The sequence below is a fragment of the Rhinoderma darwinii genome, chromosome 3, assembly GCF_050947455.1.
Source record: "Rhinoderma darwinii isolate aRhiDar2 chromosome 3, aRhiDar2.hap1, whole genome shotgun sequence".
NCBI classification, from domain to species: domain Eukaryota; kingdom Metazoa; phylum Chordata; class Amphibia; order Anura; family Rhinodermatidae; genus Rhinoderma; species Rhinoderma darwinii.
The window spans coordinates 209,185,874-209,207,151 of NC_134689.1; the positions used below are offsets into that span (position 1 = coordinate 209,185,874).

Sequence of the window (21,278 nt, forward strand, 5' to 3'; positions counted from 1 at the left end):
AGAAATTCTCATAACATGACCTGTAAGCACAAGTTCAGAAACAGTGGCTTTGTTGCCGCTTTTTGGTACGTATTCGCACAGAAGGTCTGAACCATTTTACAGTACAATACCTGCAGATGGCAATTTTAAAACCCTATCCACAGGTAGCGTAAAAATCAGTGCGGATTTCAATAAACACGTCAGATGTTCAAATCCACAGCATGCTTATTTTGTGGAAATATTGTGGATTTTCACCACATCTACACCCACCCTGAGGGTGGATTCACACAAGGTAGATTTTGTTGCAGAAATGTTCTGCTACTGAAAATCAGTTCCATTCAGATCAATGGGGTTGTTTCTGCAGGAGGTGTATGGATTTCTGCAAGGTCCATTCAGAGGAATGAAAATCTTCTACGTGTGACTGTACCTTAAAGGATAAGCCGCATATGGATTAAGCTGTAGACTTGCAATGTAAGAGGAGAAATCCGCTATGAAAAAAAAAAAAACATCTACATGTATTGCACTGTAAAACGTTGTGAATTTTTGGTCTTAACATGGCCTAAGGAGAACTTAAATGGGTATTCCATCTCAGGCATGCCCAAAACTACAACCCACATCTTTAAGATATTTATAGCACATCCTGTGGTTATACCCATAATTGCTGAAGATGGGAATATTCCTTTAAAAATTATGCCATATCGCTAGAACTCCCATACAGCCTAAGAATTAAGGGGCTGCTGCGCTGGTTTATCACATAACTACAGCACAGCTGTATTCTCAGTATTTTCATAGTGGTCCCAGCAGTTGGACCCCCACTATCAGAAAGTGATGGCCTATACTAGCGATATACTATTGCTTTCTATTACGTGAAAATCCATTTAGGCACCGAAGTCGAGAAACACTGTTCTAAGCGATATTACACTAGCTTCCTCCAAATAAATGAATCCAATGGATTACATGTCTTTCTCCTTTCCCGAAAGAAAATGTAATAAAAAATAAATGAAAGATACCTTCCAAGTATACAAGATATTCCCATTTCTCTCCAAGTTAATTATTCGGAGCGTTCTTGAGCTTTTCTCTAAGGTATCTGAAACTGAAAATGTTAAAGTTTTGAGTTAGTAAGTATGGAGGGGCTGTCCTTTATCATGTATCCAACTGTGGTTTGGAATTCCGATTCCGTAACACTATCCGAATAATTTGTCTCATTTTCTCTGGGCAAATAAATCTCTTTATATTGGCTGCATAGACTTGCTTAGCTTCAAGCAGTTTGATAGAATAACTTGCAATGCATCCACACTTCAGATCATATGGAATAGAATATATTCCATCAGTAAATGGCTCATTAATGCAGTTGCCATCTAAGAGCCCAGATTTGGATGGTATTCAGCATAAACAAACTTTCAGTAATAAAAACAGAAACTGTCAAATATAATGCTTTAGTCTAAATAACTATTCATTGCATCCGGTTAGGCGGGATTCACACGAACGGGTCGCGCCCGAGCCCGAGTGCCGGCCTGTAAAATCGGCCATTCTGCCCGGCCGGTTTGCATTAAGTTTTGCATCCGTGCCGGGCCGGGCAGATCCGGACAGTGACATCAGCGGCAACTCCTGAAGGGGCATCCCCATGTGTTCGGGGATTCCGCTTCAGGAGTTTCCCCTGATGTCACTGCCCAGATATGGACAGAGACATCAAGCGCTCTGTCCAGGAGCGGAATCCCCGAAAACACGGGGATTCCGCTCCTTCAAGGAGCTATAGTGCGGCTAGCACAGACATGGGCAAACTACGGCCCGCGGGCCACATACGGCCCGTTAGGCTTTTTAATCCGGCCCGCCGAACTTGTCCAAGATATATCCGTCCTCAGCAGCTGCTAGTTCGCGCAGGAGGACGGATATATCCGTCCTGTGATCGTGCGGGTACTGACAGTTTACCCACGCGATCAGCGGCAGGAGCACGGCTGTTATACACAGCCTGGCTCCTGCTGCAACTGCCGGAATCGAAGCACGCGCCGATTCCGGCAGTTTAACCCATTAAATGCCGCTGTCAACAGTGACAGCGGCATTTAATGTGTTTGACAGAGGGGGGAGCTCCCTCTGTCTCCCGATCGGCGCCCCCGCAAACAAATCGCGGGTCGCCGTCGGGTTTCCATGACAGCCGGGTGTCTAACAAAGACCCCCAGGTCTGTCTTCAGCATCTGCCTGTTAGGCGATGCCAGAGGCATGACCTAACAGGTTGCCTGTCAGTTTTACACTGACAGGCAATAATGCTTTGGTATACGAAGTATACCAAAGCATTATATATGCGATCGGCACATCGCATAGTGAAGTCCCCTGGTGGGACAAAAAAAAAAAAAAGTAAAACCGTTAAATAAAGTTTGTGAAAAAAAAAATAAAAAAAATTACAGTCAAAGTCAAATAAAACTACTTTTTTGCCCCAAAAAGTGGTTTTATTTAATAAAACGGTCAAAACAAATCACACATACACATATATGGTATCCCCGCGATCGTAACAACTTGACCAATAAAATGAACACATTAATTAAACCGCCGGATGAACGGCGTCCAAAGAAAACGCAAAAAACAACGGCAAAATTCTCTCTTTTCTCCCATTCCCCCCATAAAAAATAAAATAAAAGTTCATCTATAAGTCCTATGTACCCCAAAATAGTACTAATGAAAACTACACATTGTCCCGCAAAAATCAATCCCACGTACGGCCACATCGACGGAAAAATAAAAAAATTACGCCTCTTGGAACGCGGCGATGCAAAGACAAGTAATTTTTTTCTAAAAGGGTTTTTATTGTGCAAACGTAGAAAAAACATATAAAACCTTTACACATTTGGTATCCCTGTAATCGTGCCGACCCATAGAATAAAGTTAAGATGTTATTTACGCTGCATAGTAAACGGCGTAAATTTATAACGTGAAAATTAATGCTGGAATAGCTGCTTATTTTCAATTCTCTCCTAAAATAAAGTTAATAAAAGTTAATCAATATGTTATAAGCATCTAAAAATGGTACAATTACAAAATACAACTCGTCCCGGAAAAAACAAGCCCTTATACGGCTATGTCGACGGAATAAAAAAAGAGTTACGACTCTTGGAATGCGACCGTGGAAAAACAAAAAATAATCCTTGGTCATTAACGTGCAAAATGGCCCGGTCATTAAGGGGTTAATGTTGCGCGTATTTCTCTTTATTTCACTTTAATTTTCACTTCGTTTCACGTCACCATTAAGCCCTTCGGTTTTCAAAGAGTACAATATCAGCCGTCACTTTGCCACGAAGCATGCAAACTATGCTAGCAAGCAGTCAACACAAGAACGGGCGGCTACTGCTCAGAGGTTGGCAGCTAATTTACAGAGTCAACAGAACTTTTTTCTTGATAAATCACAGTGCGTATGTTATTTTAATCTATTTACATTTCCTCCTCCCAGTATCTGCGAAATAGTATGTAAATGCCATATCTTGCATATTCCTTGAGACAAATTTATTAACTGATAAGGGCTATTTTTCACATTTGAAAGACAGTTAATAAATTGGGTTGTAGTGTTCTTACTGTGCTATGAGGTTTGCACACACTACATTTAATGCTTTAGTATATCCGGCCCAAACACTCCCTCCAAATGCTCCTGGCCCTTCAAATTTTAGAACCCATTGTGGCCCGCGAGTCAAAAAGTTTGCCCACCCCTGGGCTAGCACATAGCAGAGCGGGGAGATACCTCCCTGCTCTGCTATAGTGGCGTCGCTACAGTAGTAGCAGCAGCTGCTGCTACTAGCGGCGCCATCGAAGGTGTCGCAGGGCCAGGAAAACAAGCAGGGGACGGGAGCCAGCGCAGCGCTCCCTTCCACCTGCTGTACACCCCGGCCCTGCCACACAGTGTACAGCGATGCCATTCGTCAGAATGGCATCAACTCCTCCTCCTCACATGCACTCTGCGCTGTGAGGAGGATGAGATAGAGCGCAAGCGCCGGAAAACCCGGCCATCACTCGGGACACGTCCCGGTGATGACCGTGTATTACCCGGCCCCATAGACTTCTATGGGAGCAGGGCGGCCGGGTACCCGGCCGAAGATAGAGCATGTCCTATTTTTTGACGCCCGGTTTTCCCGGCCGTCAAAAAATCGGTCGTGTGAATAGCCCCATCAGGGGTCTATTATTCCTAATGCAGCCGGGTGCCGGCCGATTTATGAACGGCCGGCACCCGGCCGGGAAACCCTGCCGTGTGAATGAGGCCTTAGGGTGCAAAAGTAACTTCTTTACATTAAGGCCCCTTGCACACGGCTGTAGCTGTGCGTACAGTCCGTGATTATGAAGCGGACTGTCAACCGCATTTGTGGGCCACGCTCACATTAAAAGCAGCAGTTAAAAATGTGTACATTTTGTTTATTTTTTTGTCCATGCTCTGGAGAGATTAGCAGTGACCGACAGCCAGCTTTTACCTGTGGCAACGCTACGGTCCAGTTCACACAGCGGGTTTTTATTGCGCGGATTTTGATGCGGAAACAGTGTGGGAATCAGCGCAAAAAAACACCCCCAAATGTTCGATTTCAATTATCAAAATGAAGAAAAAAAAATATGCGCAGTTTTATGGAGCGTTTGTTTTTGTTTTGTATTTTTTACATGTTTTTGTTGTTTTTTTTTAATTCATCAGATGAAAAAAGAACAAATCGTGTCATAAAACGCTATAAACATAAATGTAGCTAGGTTAGCAAAGGTTGCATGCACAATTATTTTTCAAAAGTACTGATATTACAAGTTATAAACCGCTGCAAAGATATTCCCCACGTCCACATTATGTCTGGTCTCTGATTATTGACAGATCTCAGCAGGACGTAACCAAGGTAATAAAGTGGCCAAGCATGCACAGGAGAACACGGTTTTCCTCCCAAGTTCGGAGCTTGGTTGTTTTTTCGGGCCTACGTAGTAGCATCCCTGTGCTGTAACAACCTGAATGCATCAGCGCTGTCCGTTTGAGCAGCATACGGGTCAGTTTACATGTTGCATAAATACTGTTTTTTTCACGCAACTGAATTAGTGTGGAAAATCTGCAGCATAATGCAGTAGCAGCAAAGTGGATGAGATGAAACCAAGCTCATTCACACGCTGCGCAAATACTGAAAGGAAAAAACGCTCAGAAATTGACATGCGGTGCAGAATTCTATTCCGCAGCATGTCAATTGTATTTGCGGAAATGCTGCTTATTTGTTGCGGGTTTTCTGCATTTAATTCAACACGGAGGTAGAACTTGCTACAAATGCGATTCCGCTGCAATAAACGCAACTCGTAAATAAAAAATAAAAAATCTTATACTTACCCATTAGTCCATGTTTCTTCCTCCAGTGCTGCTTTCAGGGATGACATTTCATCCCATGTAACCGCTGCAGCCAATCACAGGCTGTAGCGGCTGTCACATGGGCTAAAACTAAATCCCAGGCCACCGGCCTGGAGGACGTCAGAAGGCCGGCCTCGTGGGATAACGCTTCATCCTATGTGACCGCTGCTGCAGCCAATCACAGGCTGCAGCGGTCTCCTGGGATGAAACGTCATCCCAGGAGGCCGGCCTGCTAGCAGGCCGGCTGAATGCTGCAGTTTACGCAGTGGACAATCCGGGCGAAAAACTGCACCACATACAGCGTATCCGCTCTGTGTGAATTCAGCCTAAAAGTAGACTGTACCGATGTACTGAAGATTAGTAAGGAATAGATAGGAACGGTGAAACACACATGGAAGAGAGGGACTATGGAAGCCACTCTATAGTGCACAACTACAGCGGTTACTGGAGTATGGATGTAAGCACGCCCACTTATTTCAGACATGCACTAGAAGTAGGGCTGGGCGATTATTCCAAAAAATAAAATCTAGATTCTTTTTCAACCCTGAGCGATTTTTCGATTTGAAACTCCATTTTCTTATTAAATAAACTGAAAAAAATACCAAGAGGTAATTTAAAGAAGAACTCCCATGAAAACGTTTATTGCTTTGCCCGTTTGTAATGGCCATCTTGTACACATATATGATATGTATTTCCTCACCTATCATCTAGCTTTTAATACATAGGCTCCGTTCGGCTCCCCCACGCAGTCACGTGATCTGTAAACTGACTCGCCGATTCAGTGTCTTGTGTGTGGACCGAAAGCCAGACGCTCGGTAAGGAAATAAAATATCATATACGTGTACAATATGCCCATTACAAACAGGCAAAGCAATAACAATTTTCATTAGAGTGCTTCATTTATAAATTATTTTCTTTATATAAATAACTTAACATATATTACTATGATAATTGTACGCAACACCACAACTCAGAGAACCTTTCACCTGCTCATACATGTGCAGGGCTTCACAAACATGGTCTCACTTGAAATCATTTTTCTAATTCCCTCCGTTATTTACATATCGGTGCCGTTATATTTGGCGCCCAATTTGTAAATAAGCCCCTTGAACTGTCAATGGGGCGTTTCTATCTAATTAAATGGCAATGGGGCATTATACTGGGCATGGGGGGGGGGGGCACTTGCCCAGGGTCACCAGGTCTTGATGACAGCCTTGCCATCAATCTCCATTTGCATTCACCCCATCCCTTTTCTGAATGCCCTCCTGCCATTGGCTGGCAGCGTATGACAATAGAAGACTAACAGAAGCGGTACTGGCATGCAGTGCCAGCATCGTTGCAGCCTGTACACGGTCTCCTCTCTCCTCACTGAATGGATGGAATGGCAGCCAGCACCAGCGCAGGGCAGCAACAGTGGTAAATGAGCGACTCGATTTTAGTCACAGGCGACGATGTAGTGTGGCGGTGACAAACGGCAGGGCAGCGCTTCCTCCTGTAGCTCAGCCCAATGGGGAGATTATGAAATCGATTCAACTATTCGGTTTAAAACCAGAAATCTCCAGGGCCAATTATTTGAATTGATTCTATTAATCGCCCAGCCCTAACCAGAAGTAAAGGGCAACACTGGGGACAGTACTTTGTGAACAAGTAAGATTTTTCGAAATGAAACTAATGCTAGGGAGAGGTTTGTAATATCCTGGTAGGAGTGCCAGAAGTTTGTTGGTTTGTGGGAAAACCTCTTTAATACCTTTGTTCGGGCACATACAGTTTCATTATTGTCAGCAGCACATCTCTGTTTACACGGAGACATGTCCTGTCGACAACCAATGATTTTTTGCCCGCATAAGAGATAGGATCAGCCAACAAATGAGCATATGTTCGTTCGTCAGCGGATCACTAGGCATTTTTACACAGGGCAATGATCAGAAACTAGCGTTCAAAAGCGCGTTCATTTGCCCGCGTAACAGGGTCTTAACTGTATACATCCTTGAGAAGACCTTTAAGACTCACAATTGTGTAAATGTCCAACTCCAATTCATTCTACCTATGATACTTTACCATAGAACATCAAACAGCATTGAACCAACTTCACCAACTCCGTAAGTAAACTTAGATAAAACTTTTCACAGGTTATTGTTTTGATCAAGTAAGTGTTTGAACACAGAGAGTGTTTCGTTTTAGTGATCGATGGAGGTCTCAGTGCTTTGACCCCTACTAATCAAAACCTCTGACATGTCACTGACATGTTAAAAGTTTTATGAAAGTTTAGTTCGGGACTGTTCACATCAGTGTTGTTTTTCCATTCATTGGTTGTTGCAGCTTTCTGTTGGAGGAACCCATGAATTGAAAGACAAACTGAAACCATAGCTTCTGTTTGCATTACTATTGATTTCAATGGTAATGCTTCCATTGCAAATGGTTTCAGTTTTGTCAGGTTTCCGTTTTTCTTAGTGGAAACAAAAGTGGTTTTCACGCGCCTCTCACGGACCTATGTTAGTCAATGGGGCCGTTCAGACTGTCCGTGATTTTCACGCAGCGTGTGTCCGCTGCGTAAAACTCACGACATGTCCTATATTTGTGCGTTTTTCGCGCATCACGCACCCATTGAAGTCAATGGGTGCATGAAAATGACGCGCAGCACATGGAAGCACTTCCGTGTGACGCGCGTGATTCGCGCAACAGCAGTAAAGACTATGAATGAAAACAGAAAAGCACCACATGCTTTTCTGTTTACAAACATACAGAGTATCATAATGATGGCGGCTGCGCGAAAATCACGCAGCCACGCATTATATGCTGATGACACACGGAGCTTTTATAGAGCTTTAACGCGCGCAAAACGCACACGCTCGTGTTAATCCGGCTAGATTCACGCATATTTGCTGCATATTTTGTAAAATCCAACCTATGGCTGGGCGATTAATCCAATTAATTTGATTAATTCACCCTCGAGGACTCTCTCGATTCTGTTTTTTAACAGAATCGTAGAATCGATACTTTAGTGGCGCTGTCGCGCCGTGCTGCGGGGGGAAACTCCGCCCGCCGTCTCGTCACTGCCTGGTCCGCCCGATTCTGTCTCTGCTTCCCTATGGAACTGCTGTTCTGTACTGAACAAAAACGATACAGTACGGAACAGTAGTTATTTGGGGAAGCAGGGACTCCTAGTACATAGCCACACCACCCTGTAGATATCACCCCGCTGTAGATAGCACCCCCTTGCAGATCGCACCACCCGCCCCCCTTGTACCTTGTAGATCGTACCAACCGTCCCCCTTGTAGATCTCCCCACAACCCCCCCCCCCCCTTATAGATCACGCCGCTGTTAATCTTTGTTTTGTTTTTTTGTTTGTTTGTATTTCTTTGATCGGTTCATTTTGCCTTTTAGGGCATGTGCACACACAGAATCAAAAACATCTGAAAATACGGAGTCGTTTTCAAGGGAAAACAGCTCTTGATTTTCAGACTTTTTTTTAATCAAAGTTGCGTTTTTCTCTGCATTTTTAACGGCTGTTTTTGTTACTTTTTTTTCTATAGAGTCTATGAAGAAGTGACATGCCCTTCTTTTTCGCGGCCGTTTTTTTTTTTTACTCAGCCGTTTTGAAAAATGGCCGCGTAAAAAAACGCCCCGTCGGAATAGAATACAGTTTTTCCCATTGAAAATCAATGGGCAGATGTTTGGAGGCGTTATGCTTCTGATTTTTCAGCCATTTTTCGATACGTTTACGGCCCGAAAAACGGCTGAAAACACTCAGTGTGAACATACCCTTAGGGCTTGTCCACACGTAATGGATTTGCTGCGGAAAATTTCTGCAGCATTTACAAATCAACTAGTAGACAATCCGCTGGGGAAAATCCGCACCATTTCAAGAGGGTTTTTTTTTACTGAAGAAAATAGTGTGGATTTTTGCTGCAGTTTTTTGGTGCGGTTTTCTTCAAGGGCTGGGTAATGTCATTTCCACCCCCTGTAAGAGATTCAGCAGCACATCAGAAAAACACAGCCATTCAGTCCACTTTCCGCAACAATAATAGACTTGCTGCGGAACTAAAATTACAAACCGCAGGTGAATTTCTGGACTGATTTTTTCCGCAGTGTGTGGATGACATTTGTTAAATCTCACCTACTTTGCTGCCACTGTATTCAGCTGCATATTTTCCATAGCAATTCCGGACAAAAAATTTGCAGCAATGCCACTATGTGTGTACAGGCCCTTAATATTTGTCAGATAATACCAAAATGTGCTATGTGTAAATCTTTTCTACCGTCATGGATTTATTTATATTTACATGAATAAGTGAACAGTAATTTTTAACATTCTTGACCCACCTATTTTAATATTATCAACAAGGGGAAATGAGCATGAAATCACTACGGACATACTGTAAATAGAAGCAGAAAGTCCTTTCACACCACCGAGTGGAATTTCCCGTTTGCAGAAGTAGTTGTTCTATATACATTTTATGTTTGCAGGACTAGGACCCAAAAGAAATAAACAAACATGGAGTATGTGGGATTTCATTATTTTAATCTTCGTCCAGAAAATTAATCTATTACTTGAAAGTCATCACAAGATTGCCAAATACATGACGTTTGGGGTAGTGGCCAGTAATCATTGCCTTGCTTTATCTTTCATACCATCCCATGGGGCTTCTTTATGTTGTTGGAAACTCCAGTAAACATAAAAAAAAATTTGACCGAAAAACCGTCGACTACGCTATTGATTCCATCAAAACAACGGAACCCGTTCACAACGGTGACAAACGGAAACCGTTAGCAAAGTTTCTTTCACCATTGAGATCAATGGTGATGCAAATGGAAGCTAAGGTTTCGGTTTGCCTTTCTGTTTAGGGGTTACCTGACGGAAACCTCTGATGGGACCCCTCAACGGAAGGGCAACGCTGATGTGAACAGGCCTTTTCCTTTTTTTTGAAAGCAAGAAAGATGCAAAGATAAAAACAGATCTGTTATAACAGATGACAAAAGGACAAGAACGGGGGAAAAAAAAAAAAAAAAAAAAAAAAAAAAGGAGTCCGTTTTTTTTACAGCTCCGGTAAAACGATATGTCAAAAACAAAACATATTTTACCTCCAGTTACATTGTCTGTCAGTTTTTTTAACATTTCAATGGATTCGCTGAAACGGATGCCACAACGCAGATGTGAACGGAGCCTATCCTGTACTTTTTGTTGTTTCTCTAAGGCCCCATGCACACGAACGTGCTTTTGCGGCCGCAATTCCCTCAAAAATCCACAGAAGAATTGCAGCCCCATTTATTCCTATGGGGCCATGCACACGACCGTGGTTTCCACGGTCCGTGCATGGCCCCGGAGCCCAGACCGCAGAAAGAACAGACAAGTCTTATTACGGCCGTGTTCTGTAGTCCAGGCTCATTGAAAATAATGGCCGCGGCTGTGTGCATAGCCCGCGATTTGCAGGCGGCTCGCGGCTGATACTCCGTGGCCTGCCTACCTGAAAAACACAGCCGTGCACTTGGCTACCGTCGTGTGCATGAGGCCTTATTCTATATCATACTGGGGCTGTTGTATAGCAGCAGTAGGAATCAGACTTCTGTGAAATGCTTTTTTACTTGACTGTATGGGGGATCTGTACAGGCACCAGAACTTCCAGCATGCACTGTACCACACAGGTTCTCCACAGGGGAGGACACAAACTCATGTCACAGGTAGGGCTTGTCCACAAGTAACAGAATTGCTGCGTATTTTCTGTCTGGAATTGCGGACGGAAATATATGCAGCAGAATACAGTAGCAGCAAAGTGGGTGAAATGTAACAAATCCCATGAACAAAAAAAATTTCAGACCAGAAATTCACCTGCGGTGCGTATTTGTCAATTCCCGCTGTGGAAGGTGGACGGAAAACGCCGCAAAATCTGCACCATTTTCTGCAGTAAAATTTGCAGGAAGTGGGGCGGGTTTTCCGCAGCGGAATGTCTGCTAGTTTTAACGGAAAACGCTACAGAAATTTTTTGCAGCAATTCCGTTACGTGTGGACAAGCCCTTACTTCTGATGATTAGACAGGCTCACACATCTCAGCCTACCTGACTGTATACTTATAAATCTCTTATCTTATATAGGAGAACATTGAGGGAAGGATAATCACACTGTCCTCCCGGCAGGCTGAGATGGCTGTAGCAGCTCAAATATAAAGTCTCAACAGCTTTTATCAGGGGAAAATGGAAGAATAGAAGTTTATGTTGCATATTGTGTTCACTTTTGCCCTTTGTTTCATAACCTGCCTGTAACGTCTATGGCCTGGGGCCATCGGTCAGACTTACCCTCTGACGGGCCTGGCCATGGACATCTGTCTTCGCGGCGTCAGCTCCCTCCAGGGAGACGCCGGCACTCACTTCCGGGTCCTCGGACTGCTCCCTCCAGGGCGTGCGGTGCTTTAAAGGTCCAGTACGCGTCCAGCTGTCACCAACCAATAATTAGCCCAAATAGCTGCTGGACTATAGACTACTGATGGACTGCTCTGCCCACTTGTTCCTCGCCTGAGCGTTGTTGTATACCCAAGTTTGTCTTTGTCTGCTGCCTGTACCCTGTATCCCGTGCTATCGTAGCTACTGTGCCATCTACAGTGAAAGTTAAAGAGGCTCTGTCACCAGATTTTGCAGCCCCTATCTGCTATTGCAGCAGATCGGCGCTGCAATGTAGATTACAGTAACGTTTTTATTTTTAAAAAACGAGCATTTTTGGCCAAGTTATGACCATTTTTGTAGTTATGCAAATGAGGCTTGCAAAAGTACAACTGGGCGTGTTGAAAAGTAAAAGTACAACTGGGCGTGTATTATGTGCGTACATCGGGGCGTGTTTACTACTTTTACTAGCTGGGCGTTGTGTATAGAAGTATCATCCACTTCTCTTCACAACGCCCAGCTTCTGGCAGTGCAGCACTGTGACGTCACTCACAGGTCCTGCATCGTGTCGGCACCAGAGGCTACAGATGATTCTGCAGCAGCATCAGCATTTGCAGGTAAGTAGCTACATGGACTTACCTGCAAACGCCGATGCTGCTGCAGAATCATCTGTAGCCTCTGGTGCCGACACGATGCAGGACCTGTGAGTGACGTCACAGTGCTGCACTGCCAGAAGCTGGGCGTTGTGAAGAGAAGTGGATGATACTTCTATACACAACGCCCAGCTAGTAAAAGTAGTAAACACGCCCCGATGTACGCACATAATACACGCCCAGTTGTACTTTTACTTTTCAACACGCCCAGTTGTACTTTTGCAAGCCTCATTTGCATAAATACGAAAATGGTCATAACTTGGCCAAAAATGCTCGTTTTTTAAAAATAAAAACGTTACTGTAATCTACATTGCAGCGCCGATCTGCTGCAATAGCAGATAGGGGCTGCAAAATCTGGTGACAGAGCCTCTTTAAGTCATGTCTTCCGCTGCGTCAACGGTGTCACCTGCTGTGAAAGTAAAGTCGTGCTTCCGCTAGAGTCTACATTGCCTCAGGTACCCGTTCTGAACTATAGACATTGTTTTGCATCTTGTTGGCCAGCTGCTACCCCGCTACGCGGTATGGCCCAGTGCGTCCACCCCCGCTCCGTGACACTGCCTACACCGGCATTCAATGGCACATCTTGTGTTGTGTTGTCGCATACTTCTACGTTTATTCTTTTTCGGGGCAGGTTCACACAAGGTAATTTATGATGCAAAATATGGTTTTACTGGACAAAAAAATTATATATTGCTAAAAGACAATTTTTTTAAGTCTAATTCTTTTCCCTTCTAGACAACTTTACACTCTAGTCAGAGTCTCATGGAGGAAGGGCTCCTCCCCCCCCCCTTTTTTCACACTTTCCTTACTGACTCAAGCGTTTCCCCTTCTTGCTGTAATAGTTGTTCACCCATTACTCTCCTTTTACCCTTTCTATACCCATAATGCATCTCATGAAAGCCCTCCAACACCCTACAAGCTCTTCCCTAATCTGAGTATTTGTCAACTTTCAGGCAACCAGCCATATGTAGGTCTCGGCTACCTCAACCCCCTATTTTTCAGACTCATCTACTTGAGCAGCCCTCCTTTCTGGACAGTGTCCCATGCACAAGGCCGTAATTTTCATAACTACGGATTCCCGGCAGCCAGACCCAGCTCTGGCAGGGGATTCCGCTCCTGGAGAAGCCCCCGACGTCACAGTCCATATATGGACAGTGACAACAAGTCGTTACTCCTAGAGTGGAATCCCTGGTCCGCTCTGGCAGGGGATTCCGCTCTCCTGACGTCACTGTCCATATATGGACAGAGACGTCAGAGACCCAGTCTATGAGGAATCCCCGGCCAGATGTTTTCCGCTCCTACAGTGAGCTACAGTGGCGCTATCTACAGGGGAGGGCGTGCGGCACCATCTACAGGGGACACAGGCACTATCTACATGGGTACTGTGGCATTATGTAGGCTCTGTGGCACGATGTACAATGGCCCTATGTGGGCACTATCTACAGGGACATTGCAGCACGATCTACATGGGCACTGTGGTGATTTCAGGGGGTTGGGACACAAAAAAAAAAAAAAACCTGACCAATGAAATACATGCTTTTTGGAAATGGATGAAAACGTAGAGACACGCTAATGCAAAACGACCATGAAAAACTGACAGTTGATCAGGTTTTTAATGGCCATTTTTTTTTTTTTTAATGTAGCCTAAAACGGATTTTTATTTGCAGAAATTTCTGCAACAAAGCTGCCCACTGCCCTTATTGTATGAATAGGACTTTATAAAAAAAATAATTAACCACTACAATAGCACATCTCACTGCTGCAGAAACACCAAAAGACAGCACCTGTGAAAAGACCTAAGTGATCCAACAGCCACATTATAGCTGGAGTAAATACTATAGGCCCCCAAGATCTATGCCTGGACTTCATTTTAAAAACTGTCCATTAGAATCTCAGATCACATTTAGTGCTCCATTACATGAGACAAATGTAAAGAAAAAAAAAACAAAAACCTTTAACACTGCTCCATTCAGAAGAAACCAGCAAAGCCGATATGATCTACATCTAAATTATTAGACAAAGAGGGCCTTATTTTAAAAAATAATAATAAAATACCTAAAGGCTTTTGCGGTCAATTTCACTAGATCATCATTGTGTAGTCCATCAAAGTTACTATTTATGCAAAGATACTTGGTAATATGCTTAGGACTATTGCGAAAAGTAGATTTAGGACAGGAGCCACATTTTACATGCTGTAATAACCAACGAGGTCACGAGCTTGAAGGCGAACGCAGAACTGTATCCTCTGGCCAGGAGCTGAAATATCGCAATTGCTTCTGTATTAGGCCGAGGTCAGACACAACTAATTTATCTGCTGCAGATTTTGATGCAATGAAAAACCACAACATAAAGCATGATATAGATCTGAAAATTTGCAGCACGCCCTCAAATCCACAGCAAAAAACATGCTACTGTGTGAATGGGATCTTGAAACATTGAACTGTAAATTTGTTACAGATTTTGGTAAAGGAATCTACATAAGAAAAATGTAAACAAATCCAACCCTATAATAATTTGGCCTTAGGGCCCGTTTACATCAGCGACGGAACCCATCAACGGGACCGGTCAGCGGAACCCATCAACTGAAAGGCAAATGGAAACCAGAGCTTTCCGTTAGCATTACCATTGATTTCAATGTTAATACTTCCGTTGCCAATAGTTTCCGTTAGTTTCCATTCCATAAGGTTTACGTTTGTCTTTTTTTTGCCTGAAACAATAGCGCAGTAAACTACAGTATTGATTCCTTCAAAACAACTGAACCAATGCACAATGGTGAGAAACGGAAACCATTTGCACCGGATCGGTCACCATTGAAATCAATGTTGATGCAGATGGAAACCTGTGATTTCTGTTTGGATTCCGTTCCTGGGTTCCCCTGACTGAAAGCTCCGACAGAACCCATGAACGGAGTCCCGACACAGATCTGAACGAAGATCAGTATTTTGAATCAGTTTTTTTAAGCAACAGTCAGGAATGGATACAAAGTACTGACCAAATCTGAATTATGTAAAACTGGCCTTAGCAGGAGTGTAGTTGGGGGGGGGGGGGGGGGGGGGGTCCCTGTGCCTAGAAACCTCCCTCTGAGCAGTTCAGGAAGACAGAAAAAGTCCTGAAAATTTTGTAGCTATATCTGCGGCGCATGGCCAGCGCTGCAAGCTTGAAGCCAAGTATATTCATGCCACAACCCCCCGGTTGTTGACACTTTCTCCAGATTAGGCCTTGTTCACCCAGTACAGGTTTGGGCAGATTGTGCATATATTTTTCTTTACCCAGCGGAAGTTTAAAAGTCTTACATGTCTATTGTACAGGACAGCAGGGATGGGTCATGTTGGATTTTTAACATGGCAGATCCTTTGTTTCCTCTGGAGGCACGCGAGGTGTCAGGCTGTCACTTATTTCCCACTCAACATTGAAACACACATCTGATCATGAAGGTTTATGTGGATGTTGAGGGAAATAGGAATTGGCAGAATAAGTGTATGACCAACCTAACACTGCTACATTCAGAAGATTTTTACATTGCAGAAAGATCTTGTCAATAATATGCCAAAAAGGACACACTTGCCATTTACCTGCACAAGAAAAGGTTAGGGTGATGTTAAAGTATACCCCTAAGGCTACGTTCAAATCTGCGTTGGGTTGGGGTGATCCGTTGTTCGGATCCGTCAGAGGAGCAGAAGTGAACGGAAACAACGATTCTGTCGCTCAACGGACACCAGTTGCTGACAGAACCCATTGACTTTAAGAGGCTCTGTTGGCTTTCCGTAAGGGTGTCCATAAAGTTACCGGACACAACAGCGCAGCATGCTGCACTATGGGCTCCGGTAATCCCTGACGGATACGCGGCGTGGGCCCCTAACCGAGCCTCCAACACAGATCTGAACGAAGCCGTACTGTGATTTTACACAACAGCGATCATGAAGCATTACATGGGATTTTCTAGTAACAATCTGACCTGCCAGAAGGTTTAGATCACTTGGTGTCAACTGTTTCTATAAATGCCATTCATTTCAACGAAAACTATCATCCCGAGTCACACAGAACTCAGTCCACCACAGATCACACTTTTATGGCCAGAACATTTAATACTGGAAACCCAAAGTTTACAATGTAGTTCCAAATAGTTAAATGATAAATACAGCTCTGCTACATCTGTAAACGTCTGAGTAGTAATCAGCACAAAACCAACAAGAAGGCACTAAGCCAAAAAAAAACATTACAATGAGAGAACATTAGAACAATAGACATAACTACCTGGACTTCCTTGAGTCGATACCCACGGCAACACGTCTCTATGGAGGTTAAAAGTGACCTGAAATTCAAGCAGCATCTCTGCACCTTGTGTAACGTTCCAAGTGTCTGTTATGTGACTATTCCCACCACTAATACAGAGAGCAGAGCTACTTCATGTCTTCAGCTGACCACTACGTGACGTGAGCCTGCTCTAATGTGCAGCGCTGTACTGGAAGATAGCACATGCAGAACACGCGCCTCCTAGCGGGCACAGCATGTAATGGCCTGCTATCACCGCGCCCCGAAGGTATCGTGCAGCACATACCTCCTCTACACCTTCCCACAACCCAACCTAAGCCCCGCCCATCATGTTACAACATACAAATCACAGATCACCATGAAGGAGGAGTCCAATGCTATTGGTTCTAAGGACACCTATCAACTGTAACTTGTGATATAAAGGTTGGCTGACAGGAGAAGACGGAGGCTGTGGAAATTCTAGCGAAGGGAATTCCCCTGACGTCATGTGAATTTAGTGGAGATTAGGTAAAATCCGGAACAGTGCCTTATGGCGCCCTCTGCTGTCAGTCCTCCTCAATCTAGGCTTGATAAAAGAGGACTGAGCAGCATAGGTGTGAGCTGCTGTCCGCCTTCTAACACTTCCTTTTGTGCATTTGTTAACTGTGGGTCCTATTAAACAGCAAGCAGAGATCTTGAAACCATTAGGAATTGAAACAGGAAGTATATTGGAAAATGATATAACTTATTTCTCTTATTTTTTTTATTTTTTTTTAACGAATAACATTTATTTGTCCTTTCCTGCACCTAGATCAGACTTTCGGGTGGGTAAACTATGTTCGGGTACCTGGAACATCCATTCTGGCACCTAAATGTTATGTTCACACAGTGCGGATACGCTGTGTAAAAGTAAAAGCACGCAGCGTATTCGGCCTGTGCACCGCAGGGAACTCCGTGCGAAAAACAGTACAAAATTGTGGTGCAGTTTTTTGGCCGGAATGTCCGCTGCAGAAGTCCCGCACTGAAAAAAAAAATGGATGCTTACCATGGCAACGCATCCCTCCAACCTCCTGACGTTCTGCAGCACTGAGATGACGGTTCATCCCATGTGACCGCTACAGCCTGTGATTGGCTGCAGCGGTCACATAGGATGAAACATCATCTCAGGAGGCCGGCCTGGACCAAGAAACACAGAATTCTGGGTGTTAAATATTTTTTTTTCTGAGTTTAATTTTTTTGGGTGGAACCGCTGCTTTTCTGTCGCAAAAACGCAACATCTGCTATTTGTTGCGGGTTTTACCCCCCCCCCCCATTGAATTAAACAGGAAAACCCCGCAATAAATAAGCAGCGATTATGCAAATACAATTGACATGCTGCGGAATAAAAAAAAATCACACCCAGGTCAATTTCTGAACGTTTTTCCTGCTTATCATCTACTCAGCTTTGCTGCTGCTACTTTATTATGCTGCGAATTTCCTGCAACGAAATTCGTTGCAGAAAATATGCAATATTTATGCTACGTGTGAACTTACCCAAATAGGGCTCTAAGGCCACACAAACGTATTTTTTTCCTCCTGTAAATACTGGCGGAAATACGGGTCCTTTGTCACACGTATTCCACCCGTATTTACGGACCCGTTTTCTCTGCACTAATCGGCAGGCCCTTCTCTCTATCCGTGCTGGAAAGAGAGAAGGGGCAGCCCTTTCGGGCAGAGTTTCCGCAGCGATTGAACGTAAAAGAAGTTCATACGTACCGTTGTCTTGGTGACGCGTCCCTCTTTTGACATCCAGTCCGACCTTCCTGGATGACGCGGCAGTCCATGTGACCACTGCAGCCTGTGATTGGCCTGCTATTGGCTGCATCGGTCACATGGGCTGAAACGTCATCCCGGGAGGCTGGACTGGAGGAAGAAGCAGGTAAGTTAACTTTTAATGCTATTAACTCCAGCGGTAGTCACTGTCCCAGATGCTGAAAGAGTTACTGCCGATCAGTTAACTCTTTCAGCACCCTGTTCAGTGACTATCCCCTGACATCGCCTAGCAACGCTCCCGTAATTACGGGTGCACACACGTAGCCACCCGTAATTACGGGAGCCCCATAGATTTCTATGGACCTGCCCGTGCCGTTATTATGGCCTGAAATAGGATATGTTCTATATTTTTTAATGGCTCGGGCACCTTCCCATAAGCATACGGGGAGGTACCCGTGGCCAATAGAAGTCTATGGGCCCGTAATTACGGCTCGTAATTACAGGCGTTTTTACGTTCGTGTGCATGGGGCCTACCTGGGTTAACCATCTGTCCCAACTGCCGGAACAGAATTCCCAGTCGGTTAGGTATAACGTTCTGGCACTCGAGTTCCTAATAGGATTTATTAAGCGTTTATTCTGGCACTTGGAATGACCACTATTCCAGAAGCCTAAACAGGGTTCTAAATGTGTTGACTGTCTATTGCACCTGGAGCAGGGTCTGACTTGGTTAACCATCTGTTCCAACAACCTGGTCCCAGTCCCCAGTAGGTCACTTTGAAAGACATTTCCGGAAGGTGGAGCACGGTTCTCAATGGGTTTACTGTCCATTTCTGCACATAGCACAGAATTTTTTAGGTGCTTCACCTGTATTTGCAGCGAAACCGCGGCAATTCTGGGTTAACAGTGTACGTTTTTTGCCTCAGGGTTCTCGGCTGTACGGCAATTGCCATGGCATAACCGGTACGTGTACGAGCAGCCTAAATTAATGTGGGTAATCAGCTGATCACGTTTGGGCCTATTCCTTCTGGATAATAAAGTGTAAAGTCAACCAGGGCCACCTGTCTTTAAAGAGGCTCTATCACTAGATTATTATTTCCCTACGTCCTAAATAATCTAATAGGCGCTTTGCTGCTGATAACTAAAGTGTAATTTGTTTTAAAAAAAACGTTTATTATGTGCAGTTATGAGCATTTTTCTAAATATGCTAATGTGGCTCTAACAGCCAAATAGGAGGTGACTTACTTTTCAGTCTGGGCAGTGTAATGTTTTCTGTATGACGCTGTCCAATCAGCATACAGCTTCTCCCCCTTCCCTGCCCAGCAACACCGGGTGATCATATAGTATACAGCTCCCATTCCCAACTGTATATTGAACTGGCGATATATCTGGTTGTGTCACAGCTAGAACTGCGATCCTGGTGTCATATGAAAGATTAGAATCTCCTCTTTCAGGTGTCACTAGAACTGCTGTTCTAGGTGGTCCACAGCCCGAGATATGGCTGTGATCCCCTTCCCTCCAGCCTCAGTCTCTCACACTGTGCGAAGCAGGTTCATGCTGATAGGAAAGCGTCAGAGGCTGTGAGGAGGCTCCACCTCAGGAGAATCGCTGCTGTTACCTCCCATTTGTCGAATAAAGGCTCATTTACATATTTAGAAAAAAAGCTCATAACTTTTAAAACAATAAACCGTTTTGGGACACAATTTTCACTAACATTATCAGTGTGACAGCGCCTATCAGATTAGCTAGGAGATTGGGCATTACTAAACTAGTGACAGATCCTCTTTAAGATTCAAATGCCTTAATAAGACATACTGTATGTAAAGATCTGATGATTTAACATTTGGAAATGTAAGACAACTACTTTGGTTATGTTTCTCATATTTAAATATAATAATTTGTGGCTATATGCATTTATGGTCCTTCACACCATGACTCCTAATCGTAGGGCCAAAACTGCTACAGATAAATACAGCAAGTTGTCGTTTACCTTTGTTTTTCTCATAATTAACCCCTTTAGGACAAGGCCTTTTTTGGCCTTGTGGACACAGATGATTTTTGCAAATCTGACATGTGTCACTTTATGTGGTAATAACTCCGGAATGCTTTTGCCTATCCAAGCGATTCTGAGATTGTTTTCTTTTGACATATTGTACTTTATGTTAGTGAAAAAATTTGGTCGATAAATTCAATATTTTTCTAAATTTAAATGTATTTGCTTGTAAAACAGATAGTAATACCACACAAAATAGTTACTAGTTAACATCCCCCATTTGTCTACTTTATGTTTGCATCATTTTTTTTCACGTCCTTTTATTTTTCTAGGACGTTACAAAGCTTAGAACTTTAGCAGCAATTTCTCATATTTTCAAGAAAATTTCAATAGGCCATTTTTCAGGGTTCAGTTCTGAAGTGGCTTTGAAGGCCTAATATATTAGAAAGTCCCCATAAATCACCCCATTTTGAAAACTGCACCTCTCAAGGTATTCAAAACCACATTCAGAAAGTATTTTAACCCTTTAGGCTTTCACAGGAATTAAGGCAAAGTAGAGGTGAAATTTACAAATTTCATTTTTTTTGCCGAAATTCATTTGTAATAAAAAAAAAATTGTAACACAGAAGGTTTTACCAGAGAAACGCAACTCAATATTTATTGCCCAGATTCTGCAGATTTTAGAAATATCCCACATGTGGCCCTAGTGTCCTAATGGACTGAAACAACCGGCCTCAGAAGCAAAGGTGCACCTAGAGGATTTTGGGGCCTCCTTTTTTTAGGAATATATTTTAGACACCATGTCAGGTTTGAAGAGGTCTTGTGGTACCTAAACAGTCGAAACCCCCCAAAAGTGACCCCATTTTGGAAACCACTCCTTAAGGCATTTTTCCAGGGGTATAGTTAGCATTTTGACCCCATAGTTTGTTTGCAGAATTTAGT

The 21,278-nt window shown here is 43.7% G+C and overlaps 1 protein-coding gene across 5 annotated transcripts in view; it reads right to left on the reverse strand.

The window, feature by feature from the left end:
• Positions 1-16,912, reverse strand: part of GSAP (gamma-secretase activating protein) — a 115,748-nt gene extending 98,836 nt beyond the window's left edge. For 4 of the 5 annotated variants that reach the window (XM_075857332.1, XM_075857333.1, XM_075857331.1 and 1 more), the window contains exons 1-2: positions 16,598-16,912; positions 990-1,072 (exon numbers count right to left, since the gene is read on the reverse strand). In XM_075857332.1, the coding sequence (XP_075713447.1) occupies positions 990-1,072; positions 16,598-16,673 (159 nt within the window). In that variant the 5' untranslated portion in view covers positions 16,674-16,912. Of the gene's footprint in view, positions 1-406; positions 468-989; positions 2,178-16,597 lie in introns of those variants that run through there. The other variant, XM_075857334.1, reaches the window with a different exon arrangement.
• Between the last annotated feature and the right edge of the window lie 4,366 nt (positions 16,913-21,278).